This window comes from Salmo trutta, chromosome 17 (genome assembly GCF_901001165.1).
Source record: "Salmo trutta chromosome 17, fSalTru1.1, whole genome shotgun sequence".
In the NCBI taxonomy this organism is placed as follows: domain Eukaryota; kingdom Metazoa; phylum Chordata; class Actinopteri; order Salmoniformes; family Salmonidae; genus Salmo; species Salmo trutta.
This window is the reverse complement of record NC_042973.1, coordinates 34,997,337-35,022,797: the sequence shown is the minus strand read 5'-3', so window position 1 is coordinate 35,022,797 and position 25,461 is coordinate 34,997,337. Positions and strand designations below refer to the sequence as shown.

The 25,461-nt window shown below is 42.2% G+C and overlaps 1 protein-coding gene across 5 annotated transcripts; it reads left to right on the top strand.

The window, feature by feature from the left end:
• The first annotated feature begins 1,286 nt into the window (after positions 1-1,286).
• Positions 1,287-25,137, top strand: LOC115152111 (putative adenosylhomocysteinase 3). Of its 5 annotated transcripts, none has more exons than XM_029696636.1 (17): positions 1,287-1,657; positions 14,766-14,871; positions 15,401-15,529; positions 15,912-16,012; positions 16,145-16,247; positions 16,440-16,534; positions 16,653-16,759; positions 21,267-21,383; positions 21,505-21,568; positions 21,669-21,757; positions 21,912-21,982; positions 23,615-23,709; positions 23,889-23,987; positions 24,072-24,140; positions 24,318-24,396; positions 24,501-24,621; positions 24,762-25,137. In XM_029696636.1, the coding sequence occupies exons 1-17, from the start codon at positions 1,583-1,585 to the stop codon at positions 24,766-24,768; spliced, it is 1,527 nt and encodes a 508-aa protein (XP_029552496.1). In that variant the 5' UTR covers positions 1,287-1,582; the 3' UTR covers positions 24,769-25,137. The 5 variants fall into 5 exon arrangements, 4 of the variants coding, with proteins under 4 accessions (XP_029552496.1, XP_029552493.1, XP_029552495.1 ...); XM_029696633.1 differs by having other exon boundaries at positions 15,386-15,529; XM_029696635.1 differs by lacking the exon at positions 1,287-1,657 and having other exon boundaries at positions 14,675-14,871.
• The last annotated feature ends 324 nt before the right edge of the window (positions 25,138-25,461 follow it).

The following is a 25,461-nucleotide window of genomic DNA, read 5'->3' as shown; positions in this document are numbered from 1 at the left end:
GTTTTACGAGCCAATGCTAACTAGCGTTAGCGCAATGACTGGAAGTGTATGGGTATCTGCTAGCATGCTAACCCTCAGAAAACTGGAATGTTCTTGCAACGTTCTCATAAAATGTGTCCTGAACATCCATATACTATGTTCTAAGAACATGTCAGCTATGTTCTGTGTATGTTTAGTGGGACGTTCATAGAACATTCTCCTAACCCACAGAAAACTAGACACAAGTGTTCTTGCAACTTTCTTATGGAACTTGTCTAGAACATTAATATCGTAAGTTCTGTTTACATGGCAACCACTTTGTGGGTAAGTTCTGTTTGACATTAAGGTAATGGTCTCATGGAAATGTTCCTTGCACTTCACAGGAACATTCCTATGAAAATGTTAGTTAATGACCTAATGAGACCCTTAAGGGAATTTCTGTTGTTAGCAGGGCGTATGAAGGTTGTTTAAAGGTTGTGAACCCGTACTAGGTCAGTTTGGTGACATTCAGGGTGTGCCAGAGTGACACACTTCATGAGGTAAACACACCACACACACACACTTCATGAGGTAAGCTATACTAAGAGTGCGGGCCTTTAGAAGAACAGGTTCACTCTCAAGCCTTTAATGGTCAGAGTGTGCAGCTTTATTTGTGTGTTTCCATGTGTGTGTTCAGGACAGTTTGAGTTTCTACTAAGCTCTACTGAAGTCAAATGTGCTGAATGCAACACTGAAATGTGTTTCTCAATACGGGTACTTTCTCTTCAGGCTCACTCCCACTCAGGTAGCAGGCGTGCATCTGCATATCCTTATTTTGTTAATCATCGTATTGTTCGTGGCCGGCCATATGAATGTTTTACACGCACATGACAGAGAGTACATAGTACATATATTTAGCTCCCCTTCTACCATTAATAAGTGTAGTTATTGTGTAAAAACAATGAGTCAATGACTAGGACTCTACCCCCTCATGTTCCTGACCTCAACAAAGACAAGTCAGCCTCTGTTATAAATTAATGCTGTGTCAACTTACCAGGACAAGACAGCTCTCACAGTGGTTGTGTGTTTGTGTGTGTACACACTTGTCCGTGGTTCTTGTGTTTGTACATGCATGTGTTTTCCCACTCTTCTTCTCTGGACACACACAATTCTCACACTCACACACCTCTGCGTTTGTATTGTTTACCCTTGGGAATTAGAGAGCACTCCAAATGTCATTCATATTCATTAGAGGCCTCAAGTGGTTCTTTATGTACTCCTGCCCTCCATCCCTCCCCTCTTTTGCTCCCTCCTTTCCCATCCATTCATCCTGGAAACCGCTCCTCTCGTCTTCTCTCAGCTCACAAAGGCTCCTTTCTTCTTTGGCCCACTCTCCTCTCCTCCTGTCTCTGGCTCCTCATCTTTTTCTGTCTTTTGTCTCTCCTCTCACCTGGAACCTGGGCCTGAGAGCTGAAGGTGTGGCTCCTCTCACTGTGTTAGCTTAGCCAGCCTTTAATCCCTGAACCTTCGGTCAGGTCACGGTCGAGCACGGTCAGTCCACGGTTAAATACAGTCTTTCTGCGTGTGGTGGAAGGCGTTCACATACTGAGGTGAACCTGACAGCATGAAGAAAGTGTACAGCATGTTCAACCTGAACAAAACCAAGGAAGAGGAGGCAGTTCAGTCCATCTGTATCAAGGTATCTCTGTTCTAGTTTCTCTTTGCTATCTCTAGTTCAGTCCATCTGTATCATGTTCTCGTCTCTCTCTGAAATCTCTAATTCAGTCCATCTGTATCCTCCCCTGGTCTCTCTTCTTCTGCCTTTCTGTGGGATAGTGGTGCTCTTTGGAACACTTAAAGTCTTGCTTATGCCAAAATGACAGGATCACATTGGCTCAATTATATGATTAAGGGAGTTCAGGTGTATTATATTTTTAAGGGAGTGCTTTACACAACATTTGAACAGGTGACCATTTTTTTAACTGTCCAGTGTTTCCAAATTTCTTTGAAATATTACCTATAATTAATTACAATATGTGTGAAATTATTGTCATGTTTTGGAAGGAAAACGAAGTGTTAAAAAGCAGATTTTTTGCGTTGGAATGGTGTGGGCGTATACCGGTCTTTAAAAGTATTAATGCGAGTAGACCGCTGATTGGCCAGCTAATCCTCGTCAGGAGGATTACGTCATCCTCTATGAGGAAATAGCAAGCATTTTTTAAATGGTCTGGGCCCATTTTCCCAAAAGCATCTTAAAGCTAAGTTCATCGTTAGAACCTTCATAGGAGCATCGTTAAATCTCCAAGATGTTTCCAAAAACAATCGTTATTAAAAGGTAAATGTTAATTTTTCTACTTCATATTCGTAATCTCAGTTGTAAAGAAAAACATTGACAACTTTGTATTTGTAATCAACTTTGAAGTTATTGGCACTGACCAATGTGGTGCGTTGGGATGTTATCGTAAACTTAAAAATGTGTAACAAGTACAAGCATTCGTTGTTACATAAAATGGCAAAAAAGACAGCCAAAAAATCAATCATGAGGAATAAAGTTTGGAAATGTCTGTCCTATATCTAGGAGATATAAGAAAGCTCAGGAAATATTAGTTTTTTTGGACACATTTAGCCCTTTATTTTTGATGGCACAAAACTACCTGCATACCTCCATTAGTTTGTATGGGTACCTTCAGACGAGTCCCATGCCACTTGTGGGGGTTGTAGAGCACAACGGAGAATATCATCGTGTTTGTGAGAGTCTCCATTTATATATTAATGTGTAGCTCAAACGGTTCGGACGCTTCAGGCAGAAGTTGGCACATCAGCATTACCGACTTCAGATGAGTCACGTGACACTAGTGGGGGTCGTATTCTATAGATGTTTTCGTGAGAAGACCGATTTTCGGGATGTCTCATGGTTAGACAAACACTGCTGTAGCTCGGCCACCTAACAACGCAGATGCGTAAGGCCGGCATACGTGGATGCAGTGGATTGAGACGCAGCCAGTGGCAACCCGTCACTCAGGGCAGATGGGGCAGAGCCCCACCTGTTTGAGCCCCACCTGTTTAGCCCCCCTAAAATATATATATATATATATATATATATATATATATATATACACACACACACACACACAGTATATTTTTGTAGTTGTTGTCTGTCTTGCATGTTATTTTGTCATTAATATGTGTCACATATCAGTTTGCAAACAATGTAAAAAAAAATATTATAATAATAATCATTGAGTTAATAAAGCCGTATACAAACTTGGTCTCTTTTTGCTGTCTTGAGTAAGGCAGCTCCAAAATGCAGGTGTTTCAGCCTAGCTCAGTGCTGTGGAGGTGGGCAGCCAGCAGAAAATACAGAGCGTAGGGGTTGGTAATGTTCTCTAGTTGCACTGTCATTGGCTCAGTGTTCTGTCACTTCTGGGGACACTACGTCACTGCAAAGTCTAAGGGTAAAGCTAGAAAGTTCAAGCCCTTGGGTGCTGCCATAGTTACATTAGAAGTGCCCATCCAAGAAGGCTCAAGGTCATTGGCCACAGATAAAATGACATCAAATCACATATCTACAGTAGCTTTGATTGGACTTATCATGTCAACATCATACTTTCAAAATCTTAGCTAGCAGTCATCATGAATCAAGTCGACAATCTACTGGCAAATCCTTTTCAATCCTTGTCGTATGAAGAGAAATTATGAAGTGAAATTATAGATAAAGCGTATGGGTGCTCATTGGCCATTGGACATAAACATTACACATCAAGTTGGAAATCGCAAATTCAGCAATGAGGGGTTTGGAAGGAATCAGTGGCTAACTGCAAGTATTGCAAAGCAATCACTAGACTGCTATTCAGTGGAGTGGGTGTGGGTTCCCAAGTCTGGGTTTAAGGATCTCTTTTCCAAGCTAAAAAGGATAAACATTCAACATTGGCCATGCTGTCAATTCAGCATGACTTCTGCAACGCTCAAAACAACCGGAAAATTTGGAACTGAGAAATCTGACTTCAGTGAGTTCAAAATAACTGGGAACTTGGAAAAAAAACGAGCTCCGATAGAGAAAATACATTTTGAACGGTCATCCAACTTGGAATTGCAAGTCGGGAACACGGCCTTTCTAGAGCTCCAACCTGAAGATCACTGATGACATCATGATTCAACCTTGTTTTTTCAGAGTTCCCAGTTGTCTTGAAAGCACCATAAATCCAGAAACTTTGCCGAAAGTTTGTTGACAAAATTTTCCCACAAAGGACCGCCGCACCACCTTTCTGTTCAATTGAGCAGAACAAGGTGAGTCCAAGGTGAGTCCAAAAACGTCTTGTATGCTGCTGCTGTATTAATGATGTAATATTCCAGGGAGATAGTATTACTTTCTTAGCTACAGACAGTATACATAAGTGTATGTTGTGAAGTAAGCTGTTAGTAGCCCATGTGCCTCAACCTAGTAATTTGATCACTTTTCCCCTCATAATATTGCCGACTGTTCTGACTTGGTAGTGCACATGTAGCTAATTTCCAAACGCCTGAAGGTACCACGTTCTTCTGTACAAAAAATAGTACGCAGTATAAAACCCATGGGACCACGCAGCCATCATACCGCTCAGGAAGGAGACACGTGTGAAGATGCTGGAGGAAACAGATACAAAAGTATCTATATCCAGAGTAAAACGAGTCCTATATTGACATAACCTGAAAGGCTGCTCAGCAAGGAAGAAGCCACTGCTCCAAAACCACCATAAAAAAGCCAGACTACAGTTTGCAACTGCACATGGGGACAAAGGTTGTACTTTTTGGAGAAATGTCCTCTCTTCTGATGAAACAAAAATTGAACTGTTTGGCCATAATGACCATTATATTTGGAGGAAAAAAGGGGAGGCTTGCAAGCCAAAGAACACCATCCCAACCGTGATGCACGTGGTGGCAGCATCATGTTGTGGGGGTGCTTTGCTGCAGGAGGGCCTGGTGCACTTCACAAAATAGATGGCATCATGAGGACGGAAAATGATGTGGATATATTGAAGCAACATCTCAAGACATCAGTCAGGAAGTTAAAGCTTGGTCGCAAATGGGTCTTCCAAATGGACAATGACCCCAAGCATACTTCCAAAGTTGTGGCAAAATGGCTTAAGGACAACAAAGTCAAGGTATTGGACTGGCTATCACAAAGCCCTGACCTGAATCCTATAGAAAATGTGTGGGCAGAACTGGAAAAAGCATGTGCGAGCAAGGAGGCCTACAAACCTGACTCAGTTACACCAGCTCTGTCAGGAGGAATGGGCCAAAATTCACTCAACTTATTGTGGAAGGCTTGTGGAAGGCTACCCGAAACGTTTGACCGAAGTTAAACAATTTAAAGGCATTACTACCAAGGACTAATTGAGTGTATGTAAACTTCTGACCCACTGGGAATGTGATGAAAGAAATAAAAGCTGAAATAAATTATTCCCTCTAATATTATTCTGACATTTCACATTCCTAAAATGACAGGGAATTCTTACTAGGATTAAATGTAAGGAATTGTGAAAAACTGAGTTTAAATGTATTTGGCTAAGGTGTATGTAAACTTTCGACTTCAACTGTACATACTTTGTTCAGTTTGTCATGTTTAACTGCCGTAAATATCGACAGTGGTACGCATGCTAATCGATTAGCATGCTAACCAAAAGACATTTCCATTTTTTGTTTTAGATAGTTTTTTTGTATGCTTAATGTTATGGCTGTCGTAGAGAGGGGACCGAAGCGCAGCGTGGTACGTGTTCATGATTATTTATTAAACACTAGAACCAAAGAAACAAAACGAAAAGCCAACAGTTCCGTCAGGTAACGAATCCAAAACAGAAAACAACTACCCACAAAACACAGGTGGAAAAAGGCTGCCGAAGTATGGTTCCCAATCAGAGACAAAGATAGACAGCTGCCTCTGACTGGAAACCATACCTGGCCAAAACATAGAAATATAAATACATAGAATGCCCACCCCATATCACACCCAGACCTAACTAAACAGAGAAAAACGGCTCTCTCAGGTCAGGGCGTGACACTTAAAACCCTACCAGTCCCGAGACACCAGCAAAAATATGCTTTTCATTTATCAGCATGTCCAGCCCTTAGATTTAGCCTCACAATGAAGTGTTTACCATTTTATTTAGAACACGAAACAATTTGATATTAAACAGTTGCATTCATGAGTTTTTATTTTGAACATTTAAGGCATGCTCTTTCATGCTAGATTCAGGACTTCAAGCTTATAGAGAATAAGCTTGAAGTCCTGAATCTAGCATGAAAGAGCATCCTTGTAGCTGTGTGGGCTAATATAGTAAAAATGTTTGCCTTGGGGTAAATTTAACAAATGGACATGGGGTAAGTTGAGCCAATGGAAAAAGCTTAGGAAATTGAATTGTTTTCTTCCCAGGTGTAATGCAAGGCATTATTGCTTGGATAGGAGGTAACAAAAGGGCATGTTAAAAGTGTTTAAAAAATACCAAAAATGTTGTCAAGTGTTAAGCCTGTGTTAAAAGTTGCTTAAAATTATAAAACGACAAAGTGATTGTATTTTATTGTATTTTGGGAAATAAAGACAGTGGTAATATTTCATTCTGTACAGAAATGTGTAGGCGGCTGAACTTACCCTGTCCCACGGCCCACACCTGTGCCAAGAGACCACTGTTTTGGACAAGCTATGTTTTCAAAACTGTAATGTTTACATCAATTCTGATTATTTCCAGGGATACACAACATCCTGAAATATATGTAGATATCTTTCTTCGAAATAATACTATATTTCCCTTGACAGAGTGATGGTGGATGTAAGAAATGTAAAATCAATTCTCAACTTACCCAACTCACCCATATTTTAAAATGTGGGAAACTGGGAAACGTATAAACTGGGAGCAACGAGTTGTGTGTGTTCACCTGTTTTGACCTTGTTAAGAAAGTCGATTGGCTAATGGCAGGCAAGCAAGCTGCATCAACCATAAACTAAAAGTACTGATGCTCAAAGAAATAGGTGTTCATTAACCATATTAATAAATTGTTTTTTACAAATAATGTTTTGTTGTTGCATATAACTTCTGAAAATGCTGTTACAGAGGTAATTTCCTTAGTATTTGACGTCAGAGTTCAGCATTTTGGAGAAGTCGGACGCTCAGAGATGATAGACGAGTTTCCTACTAGTAATGTGGATTTTTCCCAGTGGTATGCTGGTATTTACGAGATATTATGAGCAGCATTTCATCTTTATGTCTATCTTTAAAGGGAAAGTGCTACATTTTGACAATCAAACCCTTTTTATTACTTACACAGAGTCAGATGAACTCATGAATACCATTTTTATGTCTCTGAATGCAGTTTGGAGGAATTTGAAGGTAGTTTCTGGAGCCATCGCTAACTAGCGTTAGCGCAATACTGGAAGTCTACAGGAACAGCTTGCATGTTGTGGTATCCATGAGTTCATCTGACTCTGGGTAAGTATAAAAACAGTTCTTAATTGCCAAACTGTTGCACTATCCCTTTAATCACAGTAGCTCAGATTATCCCTTAAAGTGGAACGGACAGCTTTATAACTACTTTGCAGATATGAAACAGAATGTCAAATTCCCAGTTTATGCTACAAAACCAACTCCAGCCATCCTGGATGCACTGTTTTCAGTTCCAATGGCACAATATTTTGGACAAAAATTGACAAATGTAACTAAGGCTGGGACTGTCAATACAATCAAACTAGCAAGGGCATTGACCTCAAGTCAGTCATAATGTGGAATAGGCTAGCTTATCTATTTATGTAGCCGTTTATTTAGCAAGCTAAAAACACAGAGCCTAACTAACTAGCTGCTGGGAGGATGTCATGTCATTGGACAAGTGGGTGATGGCAAACCTTTTCCCCCCATAGAGTTTTTGGTGGTTACAGCTAAAGATGCAGGTGTCATTTGGTTAGCTAGCAAAAAAATGCTAATCCCTTTGCTAGCTAACAATGCTGAACCTATGCTAACTGTGAATAGTTGTTTATCTCAATTGTCGATCAAATGTACTCTATTTGGCATCGATCAAATGGGCAAGGCAGGCAAGTTCCCATTCAGTTGTCAAAACGTGGGTCGGGACAAGCATACATTGGCAGGCAGGCTGCAGAAGGGCGAGCAGGCTACTATTTCCCCTCATTAATCAGTGCAACTACAAGCTTAAAATGTTTGGGAGGGTTTATCTAACGTTACTGTTCCCTCGTTAGATTTTAGCTCATCTTGCTCTGGCTAAAAGTTGTTGATCTTAAACACAACCGAGGGAGAGATAGCCTACCTGTTCATGGTCATTTGAAAAAATAAACCTGTAATGTTTCCAAATGTAAGAGGATTCCCGTGGTATTTACATATTTGCAGAAATCCATTCAAGTGTATTTTGGGGAATACTTTCTAATGATCTAAATTAGTGCTGTTGTTACTGTCTGTAAACACACAGTCCAGTTCAAAGTGAATGATGGCAGGCCAGTGTGGCAAATGGCTTATTTGCATGTAGGTCTACTGTAGCTCTGATTGGCTATGGTGCACCGGTCTGTGTAGTCCAGTCCTGGACAAGACTGACACATTTTTATTTGGTTTTATTTACTGCAGTGTCTATAAAGGTGTTTTCACACTTGGTCCCAATTGTTGTGAACTCAGTGCTTTTCGCTTAATATTTTGTGCAGTGTGAACATTCAAAAGGAACTCAGGCCCCTCGACCATCTCGAGAGGTGGTTTGAGTTCGGTTTGCTTGAATTCCGCGATTCGGTTCTCTTTTTTAGGGCAATGTGAACACAAAGCTCCCCAGGTTCACTTGTCATCATTCCCGCACCACACACTAGACTACTGCAACACTGTTTTCTCTGCAATAACCCCTCACATTGGTGCCACAAAAGAGAGAGGAGGATGATGTGCAGGTTCGCAGAAAGAAATGTGTGCTGTTTTTGGATATTGATGCACAGAAATTCCCAAATGGGTGTGGAGTTTTTTGTTTAGATTATTTGTTTGCAATATGTGATCTACAGACTAAGAGAGCTTCATCAGCTGTTTATTCGATTGTGCGGTTTGAATAGTTTGAGAAGAAAACATATATTTGGTGAGAATCACAACATGGAGTACAACATCTATTCCAGGTCTTAAAGGGGCAGTAGCCTACATTGGGTGTACAATTTTCAATTACAGCATTATTTAATCTGTAGTTATTCTTCTGCTATTTATTCTGTTACCAATAATATTGACATGTTAATAGTATCTTCTGATTACAACTATTATGTCTCATCTTTTAGCTAAATGCAATCTATTAGCTTCCAAAATATAAGTAGGTATATCTAGCTTCTCGATAACACGTTCTGATGGAATGGCTTGTCCTGAACTTTGTAAAAAAAACTGTGTGCATTGAGTGAATGTTGGAAATAGACATTGGTTACTTTCTAAACATAGCAATGTGAACGCAAAGAGGAAGATGACCACAAAATAGGTGATGTGAAGTGAACTGGCAAAAGAGTTGAGTCCTCATTCAAAGGCAAGTGCAATGTGAATACAAAGAAAAATGTGTTATTTCACTTTATTAAAGAGGACTGAGATCGGTTCTTTTTAAGAGGACTATATGTGAAAGCACCCTTAATTGTCCAACAGCATGGCCGCTTTCACACTCTATATTGCTTTAGAATTTTCACTCATGCCTTACACTGTCATTCCCAAACATTCTATTGAAAGTATGAAAATGACCATATTTAAGTGTTCGCTTCTCAGAAAATTCCTAGTGGTGTATATGAACAGATTTGAATAAGCGTTTTCATGTTGCTAAAATGCTGTCAGTTCCACTTTAAAGGCACAGTGCAGTCAAAACTATGGTTTCCTATGTTTTGTATCATATTGTACAGCCGATGAAACTGTTACTGTAAAAGTCAGTATTATTTATCACATGCACCAAATACAACTGGTGCAGAATACAGTGAAATGCTTGCTTACAAACCTTTCCAAACAATGCAGAGTTTAAAAAAATAAACTATTAAACAGTAACTAACATATATGGATTCATGTAGTAACCAAAAAAGTGTTTAACCTCTGGCGCAGGTGGGACGAATTCGTCCCACCTACGTAACAGCCACTTGAATCCAGTGGCGCGATTTTTGAAACGTTTGAAATACTATTACTTCAATTTCTCAAACATATGACTATTTTACAGCTATTTAAAGACAAGACTCTCGTTAATCTAACCACACTGTCCGATTTAAAAAAGGCTTTACAACGAAAGCAAAACATTAGATTATGTCAGGAGAGTGCCCAGCCAGAAATAATCAGACACCCATTTTTCAAGCTAGCATATAATGTCACAAAAACCCAAACCACAGCTAAATGCAGCACTAACCTTTTATGATCTTCATCAGATGACACACCTAGGACATTATGTTATACAATACATGCATGTCTGTTCAATCAAGTTCATATTTATATCAAAAACCAGCTTTTTACATTAGCATGTGACGTTCAGAAAAAGCATACCCCCCGCAAACTTCCGGGGAATTTACTAACAGTTTGCTAAATTACTCACGATAAACGTTCACAAAAAGCATAACAATTATTTTAAGAATTATAGATACATTACTCCTCTATGCACTCGATATGTCCGATTTTAAAATAGCTTTTCGGATGAAGCACATTTTGCAATATTCTAAGTACATAGCCCAGCCATCACGGGCTAGCTATTTAGACACCCGGCAAGATTAGCCTTCACCAAAATCATATTTCCTATAAGAAAAATGGTCTTACCTTTCCTGTTCTTCGTCAGAATGCACTCCCAGGACTTCTACTTCAATAACAAATGTAGGTTTGGTCCCAAATAATCCATCGTTATGTTCCATGAGCGACGTTTTGTTCTTGCGTTCTAGACACTATCAGAATTGTAAATCACGGTCACGAGCATGGCGCAGAACGTGACAAAAAAAATTCTAAATATTCCATTACCGTACTTCGAAGCATGTCAAACGCTGTTTAAAATCAATTTTTATGCAATTTATCTCGTAGAAAAGCGATAATATTCCAACCGGGAATCTGCAATAAGCTAAACAGCCGAATGAAAATATTCCACGGGGGCGAATCGCGCACGCGCCTAGTTCTATTGTCAGCTAATGGGACACTTGGAAAAGGCGATAACGTGTTTCAGCCTGAGGCTGCCTCGTCATCGTTCAGGTTTTTCCCGGTTCTGAGAGCCTATTGGAGCCCTAGGAATTGTCACGTTACAGCTAAGATCCTTAATCTTCAATAAACAGAGGCAAGAAGAACGACTCCTTGTCAGACAGGCCACTTCCTGCATGAAACCTTCTCAGATTTTTGCCTGCCATAGGAGTTCTGTTATACTCACAGACACCATTCAAACAGTTTTAGAAACTTTAGGGTGTTTTCTATCCAAACCTGAACAATAATATGCATATTCTAGCTTCTGAGTTGGTGTAGGAGGCAGTTAAAAATGGGCACATATTTTTTCCAAAATTCTCAATACTGCCCCCTAGCCCCAACAGGTTAACAAATTTGAGATTCTTCAAAGTAGCCACACTTTGCCTTGATGACAGCTTGCACACTCTTGGCATTCTCTCAACCAGCTTCATGAGGTAGTCACCTGGAATGAATTTCAAATAACAGGTGTGCCTTGTTAATGTCACATGGGATGACGAAGCAGGTACGGGGAGTCAAACATTTAATAAGGAACGGACATGGAACGAGACAGGAACAGCGTCAGCATACGAGTAAACACAGACAAAAAACAATCAATGCAGAAGCGGGGAACAGAGCTGGGGAACTGACAAATATAGGGGAGGTAATAACAGGTGATGAGTGAGTCCAGGTGAGTCCAATATCGCTGATGCGCGTGACGAGGGAAGGCAGGTGTGCGTAATGGATGATAGGAGTGCGTGATGCATGGCAGCCTGGCGCCCTCAAGCGGGAGCAGACGTGGCGGGAGAAGACGTGACAGTTAAAAGTGAATGTGGAATTTATTTTCTGCTTAATGCGTTTGAGCCAATGTGTTGTGTTGTGACAAAGTAGGGGTGGTATACAGAAGATTGCCCTATTTGGTAAAAGACCAAGTCCATATTATGGCAAAAACAGCTCAAATGAGCAAAGAGAAATGACACTCCATCGTTACTTTAAGACATGAAGGTCAGTCAATGCAGAAAATGTCAAGAACTTTAAAAGTTTCTTCAAGTGCTGTCACAAAAACCATCAAGAGCTATGATAAAACTGGCTCTCATGAGGACCGCCACAGGAAAGGAAGATCCAGAGTTACCTCTGCTGCAGAGGATATGTTCATTAGAGTTACCAGCCTCAGATTGCAGCCCAAGTAAATGCTTCACAGAGTTCAAGTAACAGACATCTCAATATCATCTGACCAGAGGATACTGCGTGAATAAGGCCATCGTGGTCGAATTACTGCAAAGAAACCACTACTAATGGACACCAATAAGAAAAATAGACTTGCTTGGGCCAAGAAACACAAGCAATGTACATTAGAAATTTGAGATTTTTGGTTCCAACCGCCGTGTCTTTGTGAGACGCAGAGTAGGTGAACGGATGATCTCTGCATGTGTGGTTCCCACCATGAAGCATGGAGGAGGTGGTGTGATGGTGTGGGGGTGCTTTGCTGGTAACACTGTCTGTGATTTATTTAGAATTCAAGGCACACTTAACCAGCAAGACTATCATAGCATTCTGCAGCGATACGCCATCCCATCTGGTTTGTGCTTAGTGGGACTACCATTTGTTTTGTTTTTCAACAGGGCAATGATCCAAAACACACCTCCGGGCTGTGTAAGGGCTATTTGACCAAGAAGGAGAGTGGTGGAGTGCTGCATCAGATGACCTGGACTCCACAATCACCCGACCTCAACCCAATTGAGATGGTCTGGGATGAGTTCGACCGCAGCGTGAAGGAAAAGCAGCTCAGCGTATGTGGGAACTCCTTCAAGACTGTTGGAAAAGTATTCCTCATGAAGCTGGTTGAGAGAATGCCAAGAGTGTGCAAAGCTGTCATCGAGGCGAAGGGTGGCTACTTTGAAGAAGCTAAAAAATATTTTTATTTGCGTAATACTTTTTTGGTTACTACATGATTCCATATGTGTCGTTTCATAGTTTTGATGTCTTCACTATTATTCTACAATGTATGCAGAATAATAGTGAAGCCAAAATTGCTCTTGAGAAATTGCTCTTTGCTAAGAAGCTATTTTTGTTTCTTTCATTAATAGCAAATCACAGTAAGATACTCTAATTGTTACCCAGAAATGATTTGATATCGAGATAAAAACGGCTGCATTAGACCTTTAAGGGCAGGCTGTATTTTCCTTCAGTATATATCTTTCTGTTCAATGTAAACAAGTCAGTGATTGAGTGTGTAGTCTCTTTCAACAGCCGCAGTGTCTACATGGAAAGAAAGCCTCATGGGTCAGGTCGGTACAGGTTATCAGTAAGTTGTACAGTCTTTCTACAGTGTGTAGTGTTCTACCTTTGAATCCCATCCCCTCCCTCCAAGGCTCTACCCTGCTGATGCATTCACACCTGAAGGGATCACATAGGACAGCTTGTAAACAAAACACAAGCTGTAAACACAAGCTGTATCTAGTGGAAGGGGCTAGGGGCTGTTCTGGCTTGGGGCTGTTTTGTCATGGAGAAGGTTAATGTGAAGGTGGTGCCATGTGTGAGTTCGTTGATGGACAAATGAGAACTGCAGGCCCTACCAGCGGAAACACTGCCCTCATGTGGCAGACTAGGGGAACTGTCCACTGCCTCAGTTCAGATGCTCAGACAAGGAAGCCATACACTACAAATACATGTAGGCTACAATACAGTACATACAAATGGTTTATAACTTAAATATCTGGTTAAAGTTACACACTGGGCCTTTCTGTACCTCTAGGTGCGTCTCTCTCTGAGTGCTCACCGCACACAGGAGTGGATTTTGCTTCTAGCGCCTAAGAAACTTTGCAGTATTTTGTTTTTTTTGTCCGTTATTTCTTACATTATTAGCCCAGGAAATGTTCCTTAATTCCATTATTTTACTTTTAGGTTATGTTTATACTGTTGTGAATTGTTAGATATCACTGCACTGTTGGAGCTAGAAACACCAGCATTTCGCTACACCCGCAATAACATCTGCTAAACATGTGTACGTGTACAAATACAATTTGAGACTGTGACAGAGGGAGCAGACACTAGGCATGGCTAAGGGGGAACCTTCCACCAGCCCTGCCTTCCAACCACCACACTGGATGGTGAGACAGAGAGAGGGACAGAGGGATGGAGAGAAAAGGGGAGCTTTGGAAAGTGAGAGAATCATGAAGAAGGAAAAGAGAATGAGAGTGGGTGACCATGTTATGGAGAGTGTGTTAGGGAGAAGGTGTGCAAGTGTTAGCTATGATGAGAGTGAGAGAATGATGTGAGCCTCTTGATAAGAGGACCAACTTTCCTGCATCGTCTGTCTCCTTTGTGTGTTTTGTTCCTTATGTGGAGACATTTCCTGTCTTCCCTGTGGCTCAGTTGGTAGAGCATGGTGTTTGCAACGCCAGCATGGTGTGTGCAACGCCAGGGTTGTGGGTTTGATTCCCACGGGGGGCCAATACAAAAAAAATAAAACAAATGCATGAAATGTATGCATTCACTACTGTAAGTTGCTCTGGATAAGAGCATCTGCTAAATGACAACAAAAAAAAGTAAAAAGTTGATATAATGCCTTGGACAAAGTGGTGGATGTACTGTAACCCTGGTGTCTGTCTGACCCGGTTTGTTTTGCTTGTCTCAAAAGTGATTCTCTCCCTTCCTCTTTCTCCACAGCAAATCCAGTTTGCTGATCAGCAGCAGGATTTTAACAAACGTCTTAGTAAGACCGGTCGTCGCTCCCGTTCTTTCTCCCAGTCCTCCACAGTTAACTACAACTCAGGTACACACACACACCTGCTTCGTCGGCATGGTGTGTTTTGTCTCTAAGTGTATAGCTGCCCATGTCTGGCTGTTGTCCCAGCGGGTTGTTACAGTGAGATACGTTTTGAGCCTTTCTCCCTCAGCCAAAGTTTCATTGAGAGAAAGTCTTCAGAGGAATTACCTGTTTAATTTACTCCTTATCTGTCTAGTTAGCTGTTCTCAGACAGAGAGGGAGCAGTAATCCCAACTGTACATAGCACATACTTAAACCTCAGACAAACACAACAAAGCTGATTCATAGTATTGTAGCTGTTTCCAGATTTACAATCCATTGGAAGGTATAAATAACGGTTTATTTTGCTTCTCTACTTTTGCTGATAACAGTTGTAACCTGTTACCATTTGAATATTGGTCCAATGGGAGATTTCAGTTAACCCTAGATGGTTTATCTTGCTCATACTGCTTCATTGTGCCTGGTGTTACTCTGTCAACCCCTCAAACGCTTGCACACACACACACACACACATCCTTAGCTGTGTCGTACACAGACTGTTCAGAGGATGCGACGTCTCCTAGAGACAGGCAGCAGAGGAGCTCTAAGGGACATCAAGATTTCTGCATCAAGAACATCAGACAGGCCGGCTTAGGACGCAGGGAGATAGCGATCGCTGAGCAAGGTGAGAGGGAATGGAAGAGGTGTGTGTGCTCTTAGAATAAAATGGTTTCAAAAGGGGTTCTTCAGCTGTCCCCATAGGAGAAACCTTTTTTGTTCCAGGTAGAACTCTTTTAGGTTCCATGTAAAACCCTCTGTGGAAAGGTTTCTACCAAAAGGGATCTACCTGGAACCAAAAAGGGTTCTTCAAAGGGTTCTCCTATGGGAACAGCTGAAGAACCCTTTTCAGTTCTAGATAGCACCTTTTTTTCTAAGAGTGTGAATGTTAAAGAGTAAGGTAAGAGAGAGGGAGGAACATGACTCAAGGTGTGTCAAGTTTTCTCCCCTTTATTTCCCTCCCTCTCTGTCCCCCCCTCCCACTCCTTTTCCCTCATCTCTCTGTGTAGAGATGCCAGCTCTGATGGCCCTGAGAAAGAGAGCAGAGGGAGAGAAGCCACTGGCTGGAGCTAAAGTAGTGGGCTGCACTCACATCACCGCTCACACAGCCGTGAGTACGCATGCACACACACACGCACACAAACAGACACTGAATCACGCAAGTACACACACGCAAACTGCAATTGGACTGTGTGTATTTGCGTGTGTCCGCGTGCGTGCGTGCACATATGCGTTCCTGTAGGTGTTGATGGAGACTCTGTCTGCGTTGGGGGCTCAGTGTCGCTGGGCAGCCTGTAACATCTACTCCACCCAGAACGCTGCAGCTGCAGCTCTGGCTGAGGAAGGTGAGAGACACACAGTATTACTCTTGCGCTCTCCGCTGTCACTTTTTCTCACCAGTCTTCTCAGCTCTCTCTTTACTTTTTACCCCACCCCAAGTTCCTCCTTTTTTCCTCATTATCTCTCAAACTCAGTAATCTACGGAAGTACAATAAACTCTCTCTTGCCCTCTCCCGTATTCTGTCTCTCTCTCTCAGGCTTCCCTGTGTTTGCGTGGAAGGGGGAGTCGGAGGATGACTTCTGGTGGTGTATTGACCACTGTGTCAGCCTGGAGGCCTGGCAGCCCAATATGGTACACTATAGGCCTACATGTCTCCCTCTTAATATGGTACACTATAGGCCTAGCTCTCACATTAGACAGCTATGATCCGGATTAATCCAGTCATGGATAGATTCTCTGTATTTCTCAGATCCTGGATGATGGGGGAGACCTGACCCACTGGATCGATAAGAAATACCCCAACATATTCAAGATGATGAAGGGCATCGTGGAGGAGAGCGTCACAGGAGTTCACAGGTGGGATTGGAGCACCCATGTCTCTGATTGTTGTGAGATAGATTAGAAGACGTGCCTATCTGAAACAATGGATTTTTCAGGCATGATAAGCCTATTGTTTGACTAAGTCATTACAACTTGTGTAAGTCACGTGAGTCACCTGTGTAAATAAGGACAGCTCATGCAACATACATATAATGAAAGAAGGTAACACTTGTGACATAATTAGACTGCTACACTGTGTCTGTGCCCCAATTGACACCCTATTCCCTATATAGCGCACTAGTTTTGACCAGAGCCCAAAAAAAACGATATTTTCCAGAATATTCCGAACTTTTATACTTTGGTTTTCTATTCATTTTCCATAAAACTTCCTCAACTGAAGAGACAAAATGTGTACACTAGAGCTGCAGTTACACAAACTGACTACAGAAACCCTCAAACGGAAACCAGTCAAAAAACAAAACCATCACACAATTTCTTCCTGACTAAAGTCTCTGACTTGACCAAACCAAGGGACAATAACCCGTCTGGTTCTAAACTGAGACCAACTCCATTCACTCGGCCCATGGTCACAAGCAACAAGCTCCATCTGATATGTAGCCAGCTATAAGAGACTTGAAGCAACCACCACTAAAGACAAGTAAACATCAACCACATCTTCAGCCAACTCACTAGGAACACCATCATGTTCCCAAACGCCTCTTTTCTCCAGCCCTAAACACTCACTGGAGGGGAACTGTTAGCCAGATCCTCCTCAATTAAGGTGGAGGAACGTAACAGGAGACACTCTTGGCCTACATGATGCCGGAACTAACCTCTCCTCGACAACAGGAAATGACAACACGGGTGGATCTGGCTTTTCCACTCAAATCATTTCTTCAAGCTCCTGATTCTCATCACAAAACCCAGCAAAACCCAGACCGGATCTTCCAGCGGATCCTCACTAACATCGCCTTGTGACTGGGAAGAATCTCCTCCCTCCCACAGCTTATAAATAAAGGTGTCAGCTAAATCCAGACCTGACACCCTAACAACCACATGGTCAGCCTGCGGAGGAACCACAACCTCAAGTACTTTGGTAAAGATTATGTCAGCTAAAGGAACAAAAGAATCACTGACAACCTCTGAATCTAACAGATCACTTGGGCAAACCAAATCCACTATCAGACCACCAACATAACCTAGTTGCTCATTGTCACTTAACCCAACTAAGAATGTCTCCCCTAAATTGACACATGAATCAACCTCATCCTCAACCTGCAGAAGGTACATTACATCACATATCTCTGCCCAGAAGCTCTCAGCTAGAGACATACAAGAATCACTTTCTCACTAGGCAGTCTGGTCTCATAGACTAGACGTAGATTAGTAAATTATTATATTTTACGCTTGATAGTGATTACATAAGACAGAAGGTTAATAACAGTTTAGGTCCCGTGTGGCTCAGTTGGTAGAGCATGGTGTTTGCAACGCCAGGGTTGTGGGTTCGATTCCCACGGGGGACCAGTACGGAGAGAAAAAAAATATAAAATGTATGCATTCACTACTGTAAGTCGCTCTGGATAAGAGTGTCTCCTAAATGACTAAAATGTTAACTTCTCTAGGGTAGGGGGCAGTATTTTGATGTCCGGATGAAAGGCGTGCCCAAATTAAACTGCCTGCTACTCAGGCTCAGAAGGTAGGATATGCATATTATTAGTAAATCTGGATAGAAAACACTCTGAAGTTTCTAAAACTGTTTGAATGATGTCTGTGAGTACAACAGAACTCATATGGCAGGCAAAAACCTGAGAAAAATCCAACCAGGAAGTGTGGAAATCTGAGGTTTGAAGTTTTTCAAGTGATTGCCTATACAGTATACAGTGACTTAGGGTTCATTTTGCACTTCCTAAGGCTTCCACTAGATGTCAACAGTCTTTAGAATGTTGTTTCATGCTTCTACTGTGAATATGGAGCGAACAAGAGGGCCTGGAAGTTGATGAGTGAGAAAATGACATGAGCTCAGAGGCGTGCACTCACGTGAGCGTTAGCTGTGTTCCTTTTCTTTTCTGAAGACATTGGAATTGTCCGGTTGGAATATTACTGAAGATTTATGTTAAAAACGTCCTAAAGGTTGATGCTATACATCGTTTGACATATTTCAACGAACGTAAATATAACTTTTTTTGCCTTTTTGTCGTGACATTTTGCGCGCGCTTCCTGCATTTGGAGTAGTGGATTGAACGTGCGAACAAAAAGGACATAAATGATGGACTTTATCGAACAAAACCAACATTTATTGTGGACCTGGGATTCCTGCGAGTGCATTCCGATGAAGATCATCAAAGGTAAGTGAATATTTATAATATTATTTCTCCACAAAATTGCGGGTTTGGTTTCGTGTCTGAACGCTGTACTCAGATTATTGCAAAGTGTGCTTTCGCTGTAAAGTTTTTTTGAAATCTGACACAGCGGTTGCATTAAGGAGACGTGTATCTATAATTATTTGAATAACAGTTTAATATTTTATCAATGTTTATGATGAGTATTTCTGTAAATTGATGTGCTCATTCACCGGAAGTTTTGGGAGGCAAAACATTTCTGAACATTACACGCCAATGTAAAATGGGGTTTTTGGATATAAATATGAACTTTATCGAGCAAAACATACATGCATTGTGTAACATGAAGTCCTATGAGTGCCATCTGATGAAGATCATCAAAGGTTAGTGATTCATTTTAGCTGTATTTCTGTTTTTTTGTGACACCTCTCCTTGCTTGGAAAATGGCTGTGTGATTTTTCTTGTATAGGTGCTGTCCTAACATAATCTAATGTTATGCTTTTGCCGTAAAGCCTTTTTGAAATCGGACAATGTGGTTGGATTAACGAGAAGTGTTTCTTTAAAATGGGATATAATAGTTGTATGTTTGAGAAATTTGAATTATGAGATTTTTGTTGTTTTGAATTTGCCGCCCTGCTATTTCACTGGCTGTTGAATAGTGTGTCCCGCGGGTGGGACGTCCCACATACCCCAGAGATTAACAAAGGCAAAATGAAAGTATGACGCATGGGTGGGCGTATAACGTGAGCATTTAGAAAAGTTGCGTGTTCGAATCTCATCACGGTCAACTTTACAAGTACTTACTACTTCCTAGTTACTTTGCCTCTACTTAGCATGTTAGCTACTGGTGGAAACTGGTTTAGAGACAAGACTGACTGACAGGAAACACAAACATTCTCCCCTCTATGCAGCCCTTCATTCACCTGCTTTTTCAAGAGTGCTATTTCCTGTTCTAGCCTCACTATTTCCAGTCTTCTTCCTCCTGACTGCTATCCACCAGAACCAACGGCAAGAACTCACTCCACTTCTCCAACAACAGCACTGCAACCTCTAACTTGCTCAACTCCTCTGCTATTTCAACCTCCAGCATTTCTGTCACATGACCTAACTGACCCCTTGTTAGCTTGAGCAAACCCCAACTATCATCTACCTCAGCACAAAACACTGCTGGCTCAAACGCCCCCAAAGTCAAAATCCATACGCTAACAAATACAGGACGCGCTCCAAGCCCCAGAGATAACCACTCCTACTAGGCAAAAACCAAACCAGCATGCCATGCACCAAAGCTACAAACCATAACCACAGTTAGCCACTAGCCTAGCACTAACACTGCCTTATTTACCAAAGCTACAAACCATAGCAACAGTTAACCACTAGCCTAGCACTAACACAAACGCATGTGCCATGGAGTCCTCTAGACTCCAAACTCGGAAATCTTATCCTGCCAACAGCACTAGCCAAAACAGTCAACACAAAATATTCCGGTCCACAAGCAAAACACTTCATCAGCCCTACAGTAGTTAACAGCTACCAACTGCAAATGATTGAGTGCAGCCACACCAAACATTTCTGTTGACCAAAGCCATCAGCTATTTTTCTAGCCAGGAAACTGAAACTCACGCTAACACTGCTGCAAACCTTTCCTAGCATGCTAGCGTGACACAAACTTGACAAAAACACCTGCTACAAATTTTCTTAACAAATGCACACCACCAAATCCTACCGGTTCACAACCACCTGGACTACAACCGCCAATGCTAACATGTGTTAACGTTTTTTATGAGCCCAATAACTAGCCACTCTCTTTGTCTAGGGGTTTTGGCCAAGTTAAATGGTCTGTAACCTGAATGAATGTGTGCATCTATGTGAGAAATCAGCATATGTGCCTAGGTGTTAAATGTGCATGTGCCCAAGGAGGCAGCATCCTTACCTTGGTCAAGGGCCAACTCTGTCACTCTTGAGCTCTCGGTCGGCCAGACACTGATTGACCATCTTAATGGGCAGCACCTGTCTCCTTAGCAACCAGTCTCAGCAGCTGGACAAGGTTGCTGCTGACCCCTGGGGAATGGAGTGTGGAAGTTGTAGTGAGCTGTAGTGTGCTGTCTAAACTACCTTACCTAATCCATAACAATAGGTAATAGGTAGCTATTTGAGACTCAGCCTATGTGTTGTGCTAAGGTAGCAGTGTTTCCCTTCTTCCCAAGGCTGTACCAGCTGTCCAAGGCAGGGAGGCTGTGTGTTCCTGCTATGAACATCAATGACTCAGTCACCAAACAGAAGTTTGACAACCTCTACTGCTGCAGGGAGTCCATACTGGACGGGTACATATAATAAAACACACAGATGCAGAAATAACATGAGTGCGTGTGTGTGTTGGTGTGTGTGTTTGTGTGTCCTTTGGCTTTTTGTGTGTGTGACCTTTGGCCTCCCATCTCCCCCTAGGTTGAAACGGTTGACAGATGTGATGTTTGGGGGAAAGCAGGTGGTGGTGTGTGGTTATGGAGAAGTCAGTATTTAATTAGCACCTATTAAACACCAAGGTCTAAGTTGTTCTCTTTATGTATGTGTTTATGAATGTTTGTCTTTCTACCCTCTCCCTCGGCCAGGTTGGTAAAGGTTGCTCTGCCGCTCTGAAGGCCATGGGATCAATAGTGTACATCACAGAGGTCGACCCCATATGTGCCCTGCAGGCCTGGTATGGAGAGAGAGAGAGAGAGAGAGAGAGAGAGAGAGAGAGAGAGAGAGAGAGAGAGAGAGAGAGAGAGAGAGAGAGAGAGAGAGAGAGAGAGAGAGAGAGAGAGAGAGAGAGAGATATGAACTATTTGTGTTTATGTCTCTCCCTGTTCCAGCATGGACTGCTTCAGACTGGTCAAGCTTAATGATGTCATCAGACAGGTGGACATGGTCATCACCTGCACGGGTAAGACATGTCATCACCCACAGAGGTAATGTGAATGGTCTAGTAAAGAGAGGGGCTTAACTCTCTCACGAACTATAGCTCACAAAAGTTACACATGGAAGTATTGTAGAGTAAATTTTTTGCCTGAAATGTGTACTCTCCAGTAGTGTTTTTCATGTTACCAACCCTTTCAGTGTGCTGTAATGAGACCGGCTAACCCTAACCTTAGCGTCATGTCCACATCACGGTTCAACCCTAACACTAGCCTCAATCACAACCCTAACCTTAAAGCTGATAATACACTATACATTTCTTTGAAGCAATATTGCGGAGCATATATTTATAATCTGGAGAATTTTGATCAGCAGCCCCACCAGTGGACGATATTTAGAAATCCTCCAATCAGAGTGCATATATTGGTCATGTGATCAGTCTGCGTTCTAAAACATTTTGGAAACATGGTGGCAGTTTTTGAGCCGAAGTGTCCGAAAAATCAACTCCTGTTTTGCAGTGAAATGTTGGTCATTCACCCATCAAATGTTTCCTCACCACAATATTTGATCATGACACGTTACTACATACATACTGTGTTCAGTTTCTCAAGTTTAACTGACGACAGTATCCATGCTGGGGCGTACTAATTGATTAGCATGCTAATCAAAGCCCATGTATATTCAATGGCCCAAATTGGTTAGATTGTTAGCAACCTGGAAGCAGGTTGAGTGGATGAACAGGGCAGAGGCAACACCTCTTTGTTGCTTGTTTGTTAGCTGATGAATTGTTATACAGCTGTGGCAGTCAACAGTCAATAACAAGCTATAGGAGATTAGTAAATGAATGGGCAAATTCCGTTTTTAATTTATCTATGCTTTATATGAAATATATTATTATTTTATTGTATTTATTTAACCCTTATTTCAACAGGTAAGTTGACTGAGAACACATTCTCATTTACATCAACGACCTGGGGAATAGTATTAATGCCCATTGTTGTTCATTGTTCTTCATAGCTCCAATGTCTCATACCCCACTCTGTTCCCAGCAACATTGCTTGGCAATATTGCCTTAGAATATTGCCAGTGTATCCTCCGTAGCATTTTTCGCACGTCATGTTCATATCATCTATAAGTGACTTTGTTGAGCCTCACAATCAATTTGAGATACTTTCAGATGATTTGGACATGATGTCTGGAAAATGCTAACATCGGTCCAATGACTTGAAAGGGATTTGTGCCACCAATGCTAAAATGTTAGCATGTGGAAACGGTGCCAGGGAAACTAAACCAATTTCTATCAAACCTTGTCCATAGACTGCTTACAGAGTAATGAAATAAATGTGTCATTTTGTAATTTAGGTGAACTATTCCTGTTCAACTCTAACCCTAGCCTTCACCTCAACCATAACCCTAACTTCATGTCTACATTTCGGTTCAACCCTAGCCTCAACCACAACCCTAACCCTAGCTTCATGTCCGCATCCTGGTTTAACCTCAACTCTTACCCTAGCCTCAACTCCAACCACAATCCTAACCCTAGCTTCAGCCCCAACGCACCCCCTCCTCCTGAACCTGTCAGCCTACAGTAAGTAATGATGGGCTATGACAGGTTATGTCAACTTATAACAGGATATAACAGCCTCAGTTTTGTCCTCAGGAAACAAGAACGTGGTGGGAAGAGATTATCTGGACAGAATGAAGAACGGCTGCATCGTCTGTAACATGGGTCACTCCAACACTGAGATAGACGTGGTGAGACACGCGTGTGTGTGTGTGTGTGTGTGTGTGTGTGTGTGTGTGTGTGTGTGTGTGTGTGTGCGTGCGTGCGTGCGTGCGTGCGTGCGTGCGTGCGTGCGTGCGTGCGTGCGTGCGTGCGTGCGTGCGTGTGTGTGTGTGTGTGAGGTTGACACACTGTGTTTTTCCTCTGTCAGGCGAGTCTGCGGAGCCCAGAGTTGACCTGGGAGAGAGTGAGGTCACAGGTGGACCATGTCATCTGGCCAGATGGCAAGAGAATTATCTTACTGGCTGAGGTCAGCGCCTGTGTGTGTTAAGTGTGTGACCACTGATCACTGGTGTGTGTGTGTGTGTTTCACAGTGTGTGTATATTCTCTCAGGGTCATCTGTTGAATCTGAGCTGCTCCACGGTACCCACGTTCATTCTCTCCATCACCGCCACCACACAGGTCTGTCTGTCTCTCACGCAGCAGGGGATGTCATGGTCGCAGCAAACACACAAGCTCTACTGTGGAGAGCTACATTTATGCACTGTGAAAAGGAACTGGCCTCTGTAGCCACAGTCTCTTTGTAATTTAATTATGTTCTAGGTATACTACTTCTATAACGCAACGTAATGCCCTCAGGCGCTGGCTCTGATTGAGCTGTACAATGCCCCAGAGGGACGATACAATAAAGACGTCTACCTCCTGCCAAAGAAGATGGGTAAGACACCACATTACCTACCTACTGCTTTGTTACTCCGGTTTTGACAGGGTATAGTGTGACTATGTTTGGGTGTGTGTGTGTGTGTGCTTGCATGTTTTCAGACGAGTTTGTGGCCGGACTTCACCTGCCAACGTTTGACGCCCACCTCACAGAGCTGACTGATGAGCAGGCCAAATACCTCGGCCTCACCAAGACTGGACCCTTCAAACCAAACTACTACAGGTGGGGAAACACACACACACACTCACATCTCAAGCATATAATGCACATATACACAGTAAAAGCAGGAATGAACATGAACAGTAATGTCATTTGGCGTTCCAGTATGTTCCTGTGGCTTACAGTGAGAGTGTTCATTGCAGGTACTAATCCATGGAAGTGAAGATCAAAGATACACCAGAGCACCCCAAAGACATGTGGCTCAGAGGAAGCGAGGACCAGGGAGACCTGGCTCAGATTTGTGTATGTGGGGTAAATGTAGCCCAGCGCTGAGGTGTAACACCCCAACCATGACGGTCTGACTGACCTTTAACCCCTGACCTCTGACCCCTGCTGAGCCATCTGACCCATAGAGATAAATAGAGGACTCTAGTGCCCAAAAGCCTAGGTTTGGAGGAGGTGTACGTCAACATGTAATAGAGAAACACAGATTATCTACTTTTTCATAGACTTAACTTTCAGTTACAAATCTTACGTTTTAACTTTCTGAACGTAAATAAAAGCAGATAAGCAATAACGAAAAGGTAAAAGATTAATAAAATGTTAAACATTTTTCTTGTATTTTTTCAAAGATAAAGGTATGTGACCCACCCACCAGTCTCATAAACTCCTCTCCTCAGACAAACAGCTCTCTCTCTCTCTCTCTCTCTCTCTCTCTCTCTACTAGTGAACTGGGTGTTCCTTTGAGTCCCCCCAGGAGATGCTCCACCAATGACTGTTTCCATGGCGCTCGACAAGTTGGTGTGTGTGTAGCATAGGAGGCTGGTGAGGGGAGGACGGCTCATAATAATGGAGTAAATGGAATGGTATAACATTCCCTTTATTCCATTCCGGCCATTAGTT

Coding starts and splice junctions, on each gene's coding strand:
- LOC115152111 (XM_029696632.1), top strand. CDS start 14,682: ATGTACTGTAACCCTGGTGTCTGTCTGACCCGGTTTGTTTTGCTTGTC. Junction 14,872..15,385: donor CACAGTTAACTACAACTCAG/GTACACACACAC, acceptor ACACATCCTTAG/CTGTGTCGTACACAGACTGT. Junction 16,535..16,652: donor AGGCCTGGCAGCCCAATATG/GTACACTATAGG, acceptor TGTATTTCTCAG/ATCCTGGATGATGGGGGAGA.